This window comes from Oncorhynchus keta, chromosome 29 (genome assembly GCF_023373465.1).
Source record: "Oncorhynchus keta strain PuntledgeMale-10-30-2019 chromosome 29, Oket_V2, whole genome shotgun sequence".
Classification (NCBI taxonomy): Eukaryota; Metazoa; Chordata; class Actinopteri; order Salmoniformes; family Salmonidae; genus Oncorhynchus; species Oncorhynchus keta.
Window position 1 is genome coordinate 26,414,814 of NC_068449.1, and position 11,283 is coordinate 26,426,096.

Sequence of the window (11,283 nt, forward strand, 5' to 3'; positions counted from 1 at the left end):
AATTGGAATTGAAGCAGTGCTTTTATTACCTGTAATTCAGACCTGTACTTTTTTATTTGTTATATTCTGAAACACATTTCGCTTTAATTTTCTATGTGATCAGGTTCCCATTCCCTGTCAGTGTGTGCAGTGTGTTCCGCTCTGCAGTATGCTTGTGATCACATGCAGTGTGTTCCGCTCTGCAGTATGCTTGTGATCACATGCAGTGTGTTCCGCTCTGCAGTATGCTTGTGATCACATGCAGTGTGTTCCGCTCTGCAGTATGCTTGTGATCACATGCAGTGTGTTCCGCTCTGCAGTATGCTTGTGATCACATGCAGTGTGTTCCGCTCTGCAGTATGCTTGTGATCACATGCAGTGTGTTCCGCTCTGCAGTATGCTTGTGATCACATGCAGTGTGTTCCGCTCTGCAGTATGCTTGTGATCACATGCAGTGTGTTCCGCTCTGCAGTATGCTTGTGATCACATGCAGTGTGTGTCACTTCACCACTTTGATGTTTGTGTGTTTGATCCAGGCTGCTTCTGTCACTTTTCATCTGTGTGAGTCTGATGCAGTCATTGAAGTGACACAAATTGCCTGTATCTTTATCACTCTGTGGGTTTTAGTCAATGTTCTGATAGCAGCAATGTGTTATAAATATCTTTAATGCCAGAATCAATCCTACTCTATTTCAATCACATATATTTATAATTATCTAACTACAGAATATCATCAAATGTAGGGACAAGCTGATCCCCGACAATTTTATTACAAATAACTACACTGTCGGATTAAAAAAATAAGAAAGAAACAACTGGGTCACTGTCACTCCTTGACAAACACAATCACGACAATAAGTATCATAACAGACTAACCCGGAGAAGCATGTACGTGTTGTTGAAACACGTTTGTGTGGAAATGTACTCTGTTTATATATTAATAACAATGTTTGAGCACAGACATTACACTGATAAAGGGTATTGAAAGGCCCGGATACCATACTGATAAGTTATCGTCGCTCACAGTGACTTTATGCTTAGATGCGCAAACTAAGGTATGAGATAGGATAACTAATAACCGCCAATCTATTGACCTAGCATTGATTGAGCAACGACCGAGAAGTAGGGAATGGTTTTATTCAAAACTGACACATGATAGCCAGATCTCTTTGTACTTTAACCTACTCCCACTTGACAATGACTAAAGCAGAAACATAATTGGCTTCCAGGCAACATAACACAATCAAAACATGATTATCATTGTTGTTACAATGGTTACTAGCAGCATGCCTGCAGTATGCTACCTACCATTGAGTATTGTTAGTATAATTTAATTATGACAATGTGCTTTCATCAATTGAAAGCCCTTAATCTATTTTATGAGAATTTGTAAGATTTCTTGTTTACATAAAATAGATGCAGACCAGTCTTTAAATAATAGGTAATAGAATTTATTCTCGGAGCGCGCTACCACTCAAACACATGCATTATTTTTTATACAGATCATGACATAAATTTCACTGTCTTAACCGAACCCCCCTCTCGACAGGACAAAGTAAGGTGAAAAGTTCATTCTATCTTACTAACACACTCCCAGATAACTTTTGACCCCTCAACATTATCGATCACCTTATCGATCACCACTGAACTGAACTGACAGGTTCTGCCTAATCTAAAAACCCCAGAGCTAAGTTTCAGGTTGGGTCAACCATAGGCTAACGACCTTATGTGTTTACACAGTCCACAACCCATTTGTTCCTGCCCAGTTGGAATGGTTTTATTACTCCTTTCTCCTGTCACACAATTTCTTCTTATGAACTCATATTGTCTATTAAAGATACAGAGTATAAGTTTACCTAGACACAATTCTATTTAAAATGGGGATATTGTTTATTCATTTATCCATAATAAATCCATAATAAATTCAACAGTATTCAACCCTACTAATACATATTGTGATATAGTGAATCATTGGTTTATCAAGCCATATTGTATAGTTTTGCTCTTTGATTGGTTGAGCAGGAAAATTAAGTGATATTGGCTGGGTTGAGTTGACCCTCTTACTGCAGTGCCACACTCAGGACTGACCGTATACTGCAAAACAAGGAGAACACAAGCATTTATTTTTCTGAACATTAAATTAAACTTCTCACAGAGACAAACAGTACTAAGGTGAAAGTTACCAGTCTCCTGTCTGCATGAGTTGGATGGCGTCGTTGACCTGGGCCAGGGTCATGTTGTGGGTGACAAACTCATCCAGCTTCACCTTCTTCTCCAGGTACTCATTCACCAGCTTGGGCACACCATCCTTACTCTTAAAACCTGGCGTGCGCATGCACAGACACACATTTAGAAATATATCACACACACAAATACATGTATAATGTTTGACTGTTGATTGATAGGTGGCACACCTCCAAACAGAGATCCTTTCCAGGTGCGGCCAGCTATGAGCTGAATGGGTCTGGCAGCAAAGTCATCCATGTCAGTCCATCCGACCAGCACACTTACTCCCCATCCCTTAACACACGACTCCAAAGCACTCCTCTAGAGAGAGACAGGAATAGATAGAGAATTATAGATCTATACCACTTGACTCAATCAAGACATCACACCTACACACTTATCTCAACATCATACAAACACACAATCTAAACCCACCATTACGGCCACACTCCCCACACATTCCAGGGAAAAGTCCACTCCTCCATTGGTCATCTCATGCAGCACTTGACTGATGGGTTTGTTGTGGTCCTTGGGGTTGACAAACTCTGTGGCACCGAAGACCTTGGCCTTCTCATATTTGGTTGGGTTAATATCAATGGCGATGATCCTCTTGGCCCCAGCGTTTTTGCAACCCATGACCGCTGCCAACCCCACAGCTCCCAGGCCAAACACAGCACATGTAGACCCTGGCTCCACCTGGGGTAAAGGTGTCCTATGCATCAACACTTTAGTATATGAAGACATCACTACAACTAAACCTGATAGTTACAATTAACACACCTTGGCTGTGTTAAGGGCTGCGCCATATCCGGTGGCGACTCCACAGCCAAGGAGACAGACCTTGTCGAGAGGGGCTGAGGGATGGATCTTGGCCACGGCGATCTCATTGACCACGGTGTATTCTGAGAAAGTGCTGGTCCCCATGAACTGCAGCACCTTCTTCCCCTTACAAGTGAACCGGGTGTCTGACTCTGACATCACATCATACCTATCACTGGCCCTGGTGGGATTGGCTCATGTTCAGTGCAAGAATAACACACAAAAGTTATATAAAAAAAATAAAAAAAAATAGGTATTGTGAAAGTTCAAGACTAGGCTAGTAATGGGACCTCACCAGCCCTTCTCACACAGGTTGGTCTTTGGGCTCTTGCAGAACCGGCACTGGCCACATTGGGAGATGAACAGAGGGATGACTTTATCACCTAACAGGAGGAGAGGCAGAGTACACAGCTTTTTCGTACATGCTGTTATTTGTATCCAATTTGAAAATACAGGTTTACTAGCTATATTTCCAACCTGGATTGAACTTGGTCACTTCCGACCCCACACTCTCGACAATCCCAGCCCCTTCGTGGCCCAGGACACAAGGGAAGCCATCCTTGTGTTTCCCCTCAAACAGGTGGTACAGGTCAGTGTGACACACACCCGTGGCCACTATCTACACTCAACAGGACAAAAACAAAGAGGTATTCATTTTGAGAAGTGTTCTAAAAATATGCTAATGTGAGTGTCAGAAGTGTTTCTGTGGGCTCATGTTTATTTATGTGTGGCACGTTGTGTGTATTCATGTGTATTTATGTGTACTGGACCCATGGCACATTATGTGTATTTATGTATACTGGACCCATGGCATGTTATGTGTATTCATGAGTATTTATGTATACTGGACCCATGGCATGTTATGTGTATTCATGAGTATTTATGTATACTGGACCCATGTTATGTGTATTCATGAGTATTTATGTATACTGGACCCATGTTATGTGTATTCATGAGTATTTATGTATACTGGACCCATGTTATGTGTATTCATGAGTATTTATGTATACTGGACCCATGTTATGTGTATTCATGAGTATTTATGTGTACTGGACCCATGGCACGTTATGTGTATTCATGTGTGCTGTGTGTCCTCAGCAGTGCCCTCATACTTGGCCAGGGTAATATCAATGGTGATGATCAACACTTGATCATTGCCTTCTATGCGTTGCATAAATGAGAGCTTGTGTGTGTGTGTTTGCATTAATTGTAGTCTCTCTCACCTTGATGCGAATCTCATGTGCCTGGGGAGGAGCCACCTCAATTTCCTCCATCACCAGGGGTTTGCTTGGCTCCCATGCCACTGCAGCGCGGCATTTAATCACCTATAAAACACAACACGACCCAAAACAGGTCCAGTGGTGTAAAGTACTTACATAAAAATGATTTAAAGTACTACTCAAGTCGTTTTTTGTACTTTAATATTTATCTTTTACTTTTACTTCACTACATTAGTGAATTTGGCTATTTCAGCCACACCCGTTGCTGACAGGTGTATAAAATCGAGCACACAGCCATGCAATCTCCATAGAGAAACATTGGCAGTAGAATGGCAGTAGAATGGCTTTTGAAGAGCTCAGTGACTTTCAATGTGGCACCGCCATAGGATGACACCGTTCCAACAAGTCAGTTCATCAAATTTCTTCTCTACTAGAGCTGCCCTGGTCAACTGTAAGTGCTGTTATTGTGAAGTGAATGGCCTGCTCGCCTCCCTACCACTGAGGAAGTACAGTTCCCGCTCAGCCCAGTCAAAACTGTTCGCTGCTCTGGCTCCCCAATGGTGGAACACACTCCCTCACGACGCCAGGACAGCGGAGTCAATCACCACCTTCCGGAGACACCTGAAACCCCACCTCTTTAAGGAATACCTAGGATAGGATAAAGTAATCCTTCTCACCCCCCTTAAAAGATTTAGATGCACTATTGTAAAGTGGCTGTTCCACTGGATGTCATAAGGTGAATGCACCAATTTGTAAGTCGCTCTGGATAAGAGCGTCTGCTAAATGACTTAAATGTAAATGTAAGTGAAAACATCTAACAAGTGGTAGGCCAAGCTCACAGAACAGGACCACCGAGTGCTGAAGCGCGTAGCACGTAAAAATTGTCTGTCCTTGGTTGCAAAACTCACTACCGAGTTCCAAACTGCCTCTGGAAGCAAAATCAGCACAAGAACTGTTCATTGGGAGCTTCATGAAATGGGTTTCCACGGCCGAGCAGCCTCACACAAGCCTAAGATCATGCACAGTGCCAAGCTCACCACCATTGGACTCTAGCGCAGTGGAAACAGACTAATCTGGGTTGTCAGATGCCAGGAGAACACTACCTGTACGAATGCATAGTGCAAACTGTAAAGTTTGGTAGAGGGGGAATAATGGTCTGCTACAGCATACAATGACATTCTAGACGATATTGTGCTTCAAACTTTGTGGCAACAGTTTGGAAAAGCTCCTTTCCTATTTCAGAATGACAATGCCCGTGCACAAAGGTGTGGTAGAACTTCATGGCTTCCAGAGCCATGACCTCAACCTATCGAACACATTTGGGATGAATTACAACGCAGACCGCGAGCCAGGCCTAATCGCCAAACATCAGTACCCATCCTCACTAATGCTCTTGTGGTTGAATGGAAGCAAGTCTTAGCAGCAATGTTCCAACATTCAGTGGAAACCTTACCAGAAGAGTGGAGGCTGTTATAGCAGCAAAGGGGGGACCAACTTAATATTAATGCCCATGATTTTGGAATGAGATGCTCGACAAGCAGGTGTTCACATACTTTTGGTTATGTTGTGTAATTCAGCGAAGGGCTTCATTTCAGTCTTTATATACTTCATTGTTTACAGTACAATCTGATTCATTCAACTGTTGAGCAACTGAAACCCTATATAAATATTTATCTTTTTGTCCATTGGCTTTATCCCAGATGCACTCTCTGCCAAAGTCAATGGTTGTGCAAAAACAATTTGGATAGTTTCAGAGCGACTCTCCCCAAAAAACATATTATGCTTCACATTAGGCATGACGTTTACAGTGTGTGTGCGTGAGCGTGTGTGAGTGTGAGTGTGAGGGAGTGAGTGAGTGACCGCAGTTGCCAGGTTTTGAGGACCATTCCAGTTATTGTGTAATTCCAAAAGGATATTTATCCCAAACAAGAGGTTGTTATTCTGCAGGACAAATCTCTGATGAACTTGAAAATAACTTACTAGAGAGCTATAGTAAGCCCAGCGTTGGGAAGTTAATCATTGTTTTTTAACGTTATATTGTAATGTAATTACAGATACTTTAAAAAAACTAGATGATTACTTCTTGGATTACATTTCTTACATTTTCGCAATGCCGTTCAATTCAGCATTGAAAAAACAGGTGCAAGTTGAAGTTTGTTCCACCTGAGTAATCTCATCACAAATCAGAGAGCACTATGATGACACACCAAATGCGTTTGATGGATTCTTTTTGTCTTATTCCGATGCCTTTTAAGGGGAAATTAATGCAAAAGTAACTGAAAGCAATCCAATTAGTTTGGATAATCCAAAAATTGCGTTACTGCCACCACTCACTGTCATTTTCTAAAGTACACACTCAACCTTAATCAAATCGTACCGAAACACTTTAAATCACAGATTGTGCATCATCACATGTCAGTTCAAATTCAATTCAAATGCAGAGGATTCTCTATTGTTACATCTTTACACATGCATATATCTCTCAATAACAATCACTTGGTAGGAAGCCAAATGTATGTGTACAGCTGTATGTGTACTGTACATGAACCCAAATACAAAATAAATAAGTGATAAAAGTTGCAGTAGATACATTAATAACAATATATATACAGATGTGTATTCGAGAAAGAGAGGGGTGAAGACAGAGATACATACTTTTCCTGCAGTTGCCATCTTCTATCAACCTAAGGAGTTTGGAAGAGAAGAGCAATATATTTCAGCATAGAGTTAGAGGGAGAGAGTGTGACAGAGGGATGGTTTGGACAACCTTTAAATACTCCAGCCATCCAGACTAGAGGCTAACATTCAGAAAGGGGGGGGGGCCTTTTATTGCAAGGCTAGATATCCTTACACTGATACAAGTGGCATGAAATTGGATATCACAACTGCCGGTTCGTTCAACGTAGATTACAACTAACACTGCACAGTTATTGTTTGTAGCTGCATGTAATATAGATAAGTCACAGAGATGAGTCCATCATGTGATTCATCTGTTTGTAATGACCTTTGATATAACCTGTGAATTTTGGCTTTATGGTTAAATGCAATATAGTGTTAACTAGAAACTAGATTGAACTGTCTGTGTGGGATAGGCTCTTCTGGGAGATAGTGTTGTCTCGTTCTTCTCGAACACTGTGGAGACTTATTCTCTTCGATATCATCGGCATCCTGGAAAAACCTTGGATCTCATTTTTTGTCGATTGTGTTTTTTTCACATACATTGAAAGTAGTCATTCCCCTCAATATTCAGTGAATGAATGAATTACATTTGATTTTTGTGTCAAATTGCCAGTTGGCAACCCATCCCTTACAGGATTAATTGATACATAAACATTGCAATGATTCACAGTGATAATTTAGTGACAATTCCTCCTGTGTTTTACGGAGTGAATGAAAAATAAATCAATACATAATAGTAGATAAGGTTATGCAAGAAATAATAACAACCTAGAGCAGTAAAATAATACAAATAAATAAAGATAAATTAAACTGAAGTTGTAAAGGTTTCATGACTCTAGGTTTAATACAAGTCACGCAAAATGCCTTGTGATGTCCCATTAATAGAATAAAGCCTTGTTCATAAAAAATTTCTTTTTTGAAATACAGGGTTTCCTCCAGGACGACAATAGCAGGCAGCCTTTGCCTGTGGCTCAGATAGTTGCATGTTAAGTAATATTAACCAGGTGATTTCAGGACTCAAAATGGACAATCTGAAAATGAGTGAGATGATTAAAAAGAGTATATTATTTTTTGAAAGCTAGATTATGTAAATATGTATCAGCTTTCTGTGCTGATGAACTGCTGATATGGCAATGTCTCATAGCACTTTTTAATTAGACCCTGTTTGCTCTGGGTTTACAGAATAAAGAACATAATATTGAATAGCTTCCTGTCTTTGTTGCCAGTACCTTAGTGGATAGGTGAAAGGACTACTATGTTGAATAGCCATTTTAGCAGCAACACTTAACCCTTTTTACACTGTGTAATAATGCCTATGTAATTACAGCGTAGGTACATATATTGTTACATAACTACTTTCAGGTATTATATCTGTTTGCAGCATGCACAATTTAAAATACAACTTTCAAATATAAACTCATACAAATTTGAGTTTTACAATTTTATTGCAAATGGAAATATCTACATTTTAGATTTTTGTTTTATTGGTTATGCAAATGTTTTATAATGCTTCTCCATTAACTTCAGAAGTTATGCCCTACTGTTCTGATGAAATGGTAATTAGAGTAACATCTGTAAGTAGGAGCGGCAGCTGTCTGCTGTATCTGTGGTTACCTTCAAAATAAAGGGACATTTGAATCCCAGACAACGTAGGTGCTCAGTATTGTCTAGTAGATAATTATAGCTCTTATTGTAAAGATAAAGAACAATCCATTTATGTTGACTTAGGGACATATAAAGGGCAGAAATTTATATGAAAGAGTTTTAATTACATCATACATTATCTTTTAGAGGCCAATCGAAACAGTAAGCAAACACAAAAGCAAATTATATTGTCAACTTTTATTCATCAGTCTTTGAGAGTTATTTTTTACATCTTGCTCCTGTGGCGGCCATGTTGGATAGAGTTGTCCTTCATGGCGTCCTCTACTAGGACCTGGTGGTAGGTGAGCAGGGGCTGCAGGTCAGCCACCGAGGACTCCACCGTGCAAAGCAGTCTACTCAGCTTGTCATTCTCTTTCAGAAACCCGGCAGAGCGGTTCCGCTCCACGTCAAACTGGGCCTGCATCTCAGATAGCTGAAAAAGAGAACCACTAGAAATTAGGCTTTGTAGCTCAGGGGTCAATGGAGGCCCACATGCATAGCTTCCCTTTTATTATTATTATGATTTTTTAAAAATGAATTAGGCATGACAGATAAGACTCACTTGAATTAAACAAGCATCCATCTTACCTGCATTTTCATCTCTCTCTGCCTCCGCCTCCAGATCTCCAGGTGCTCTTCAAGGGCTTGAACTTGGCATGTGTCCAGGCTGTGCTGTCTGTTGTTCAAGAGGCCGGCGGCCATCACCTGCATGCTCTCTGTCTCCCTCTTCATGTCGGCCTTCAGCCTCTTCACAATGTCCCTCTGTCCCCCCAGCGTCTTCTGCCACCTCCACAGCGACGTCTCTAAGCAGGAGTGCTGGTCCTGGGCTCCCTTCTCTGGTTCTAGTTCTGGGTTCCTTTGGGCCTGTTTTAGCACATGTGGATCTGGGTGTATTGCCTGACACTGGTTTACGCACTCTGAGTTAAGGGCGTTTGCAGGCTTCCTCTCCTCTTCTTCTTCCTCCTCATCCTTCATCCCAGCCCATCCACCCCAGCTTATCTTGCGTCGCAGTATGGTGCTAAACTCCTGCACCTTCCCCCTCATCCGCTCCACCATGCCGCCCATCTCCTGGTTGGTCTCCATCTCTTGGTGGACAGTGTTCCAGCTTTCCTTGGCGTCTTGCTCCTGCTGCTGCCTCAGCTCCTCTGACTTCTGCTCGGCCCTCTCCAGACGCTCCACCAGCCTCGATACTAGGTTCTTCTCTCTCTGAAGCTCCTCCTGAAGCTGCTGGACGGAGACCTGGTAGGAGCTCATGGGGTCTAATAATGGGGAGGGTGATGCTGTTGTCTGCAGCTGGAGGCCCTCTAAGGCCTGGTGCAGGTCGGAGTGGAGCTTCATGGTGCGCTGCAGCCGGGGCCTGCTCTGATTGTAGCCCATACCTTCAGCAGCATCAGCAACCATCTAAAAGAGAAGTAAGAGCAAGTATGTAAAGCTGGCATCACTCCTTAATAAACAGTGTTAAGGTCAATGAAGAATAAACAGATACATACATTTTACCTCATCTTGTTTGCCAGGCTTTTCCGTGCTTCATGAAATAAAGAAGAAATGGTCAACAAGGAATCATTATCAACTTAAATCTGGGGGTTTCGATTCCGGTCCCCAGAAATCATAAATGTTTTCGTAATTCAATAAATCAATTAATCATCAAGCTCTTGAGTAGAAATCTTAACAATTATCAATTTACTGACCGCTCTGCAAACTGATTGGCTGCTTTCTTCTGCTCGGTTTTGACTGTCTCAATCAAACTGTCGGTCATCTGCCTGTGGTCTCCCAACAAACAGGTAAGGGAGGACACTACACATACACACACACACCACATACACACGCACTGCTGAAACAGGCCTTTTTTCAGCAAATTCTAGGATCTTCCCCAAGAAACAGATTGGGAAACATTGCACCAAATTATAAAACACACATTTTAGATGAAGATAAGTGCCATTGTTACCTTCATGGTGCAGCCGCTCCTCTTGGGCCCTCCAGTGGCTCTGGGCTGTGGAGAAAGTGTCCTGCAGGTCCTTCTGTCTCTGCTGGCACACAGACAACTCAATCTCCAGGCCCTGGACGGCTTCCAGCAGCACAGCCCGCTCTACACGCTGGGCCTCCTGGGCTTTGCAGAGCTGCTGGTCCCCCTGCGGCCGAAAGCACAGTTCAACACATGATGAACATAGTTCAGCCTTCAACACCAAGGTACCCTCCAAGCTCATCACTAAGCTCGGGGCCCTGGTTCTGAACCCCACCCTGTGCAACTGGGTCCTCGACTTCCCAACAGGCTGCCACCAGGTGGTCATGGTAGGAAACAACACCTCCACTTCGCTGATCCTCAACACAGGGGCCCCAGAAGGGTCCGTGCTCAGCCCCCTCCTGTGCTCCCTGTTCACCCATGATTGTGGCCATACACGCCTCCAACTCAATCATCCAGTTTGCAGACGACACAACAGCAGTAGGCCTGATTACCAACAATGACGAGGCAGCCTACAGGGAGGAGGTGAGGGCCCTGGCAGAGTGGTGCCAGGAAAATAACCTCCTGTCAACATCAACAAAAAGAAGATGATCGTGGACTTCAGGAAACAGCAGAGGAAGCATGCCTCTATCCATATCAACGGGACCGCAGTGGAGAAGGTGGAAAGTTTCAAGTTCCTCAGCGTACACATCCCTCACAATCTGAAATGGTCTACCCACACAGACAGTGTGGTGAAGAATGTGCAACAGTGCCTCT

General features: G+C 42.5%; 2 protein-coding genes across 5 annotated transcripts; both read right to left on the reverse strand.

Moving 5' to 3' along the window:
• Positions 1 to 1,514: 1,514 nt before the first annotated feature.
• Positions 1,515 to 7,052, reverse strand: LOC118362627 (alcohol dehydrogenase 1-like). Its single transcript, XM_035743124.2, has 9 exons — positions 6,900 to 7,052; positions 4,248 to 4,349; positions 3,502 to 3,643; positions 3,320 to 3,407; positions 2,986 to 3,205; positions 2,641 to 2,901; positions 2,394 to 2,526; positions 2,163 to 2,301; positions 1,515 to 2,073 (listed from the first exon to the last, which is right to left on the reverse strand). Exons 1-9 carry the CDS (start codon positions 6,915 to 6,917, stop codon positions 2,040 to 2,042), a joined length of 1,137 nt encoding a protein of 378 aa, XP_035599017.2. The 5' UTR covers positions 6,918 to 7,052; the 3' UTR covers positions 1,515 to 2,039.
• Positions 7,053 to 8,750: 1,698 nt separating this feature from the next.
• LOC118362626 (trichohyalin-like) lies at positions 8,751 to 10,656 on the reverse strand. 4 transcript variants are annotated; one of them, XM_035743121.2, is made up of 5 exons: positions 10,513 to 10,656; positions 10,256 to 10,361; positions 10,065 to 10,092; positions 9,156 to 9,968; positions 8,751 to 9,000 (listed from the first exon to the last, which is right to left on the reverse strand). In XM_035743121.2, exons 2-5 carry the CDS (start codon positions 10,321 to 10,323, stop codon positions 8,794 to 8,796), a joined length of 1,116 nt encoding a protein of 371 aa, XP_035599014.1. In that variant the 5' UTR covers positions 10,324 to 10,361; positions 10,513 to 10,656; the 3' UTR covers positions 8,751 to 8,793. The 4 variants fall into 4 exon arrangements, with proteins under 4 accessions (XP_035599014.1, XP_035599015.1, XP_035599012.1 ...); XM_035743122.2 differs by having other exon boundaries at positions 10,058 to 10,361; positions 10,513 to 10,568; XM_035743119.2 differs by having other exon boundaries at positions 10,256 to 10,568.
• Positions 10,657 to 11,283: the final 627 nt, after the last annotated feature.

Excerpts from the sequence above, each read along its gene's own strand:
- LOC118362627 (XM_035743124.2), bottom strand. Across the intron at positions 3,206-3,319 it reads AACCTGTGTGAGAAGGGCTG|GGCCAGTGATAGGTATGATG; the intron begins GTGAGGTCCCAT and ends CAATCCCACCAG. Across the intron at positions 2,527-2,640 it reads TGGGGAGTGTGGCCGTAATG|AGGAGTGCTTTGGAGTCGTG; the intron begins GTGGGTTTAGAT and ends GTCTCTCTCTAG.
- LOC118362626 (XM_035743119.2), bottom strand. The coding sequence starts at position 10,386 with ATGTGGTGTGTGTGTGTATGTGTAGTGTCCTCCCTTACCTGTTTGTTG. Across the intron at positions 10,093-10,255 it reads GCCAATCAGTTTGCAGAGCG|CACGGAAAAGCCTGGCAAAC; the intron begins GTCAGTAAATTG and ends TATTTCATGAAG. Across the intron at positions 9,001-9,155 it reads AGAGAGAGATGAAAATGCAG|CTATCTGAGATGCAGGCCCA; the intron begins GTAAGATGGATG and ends TCTCTTTTTCAG.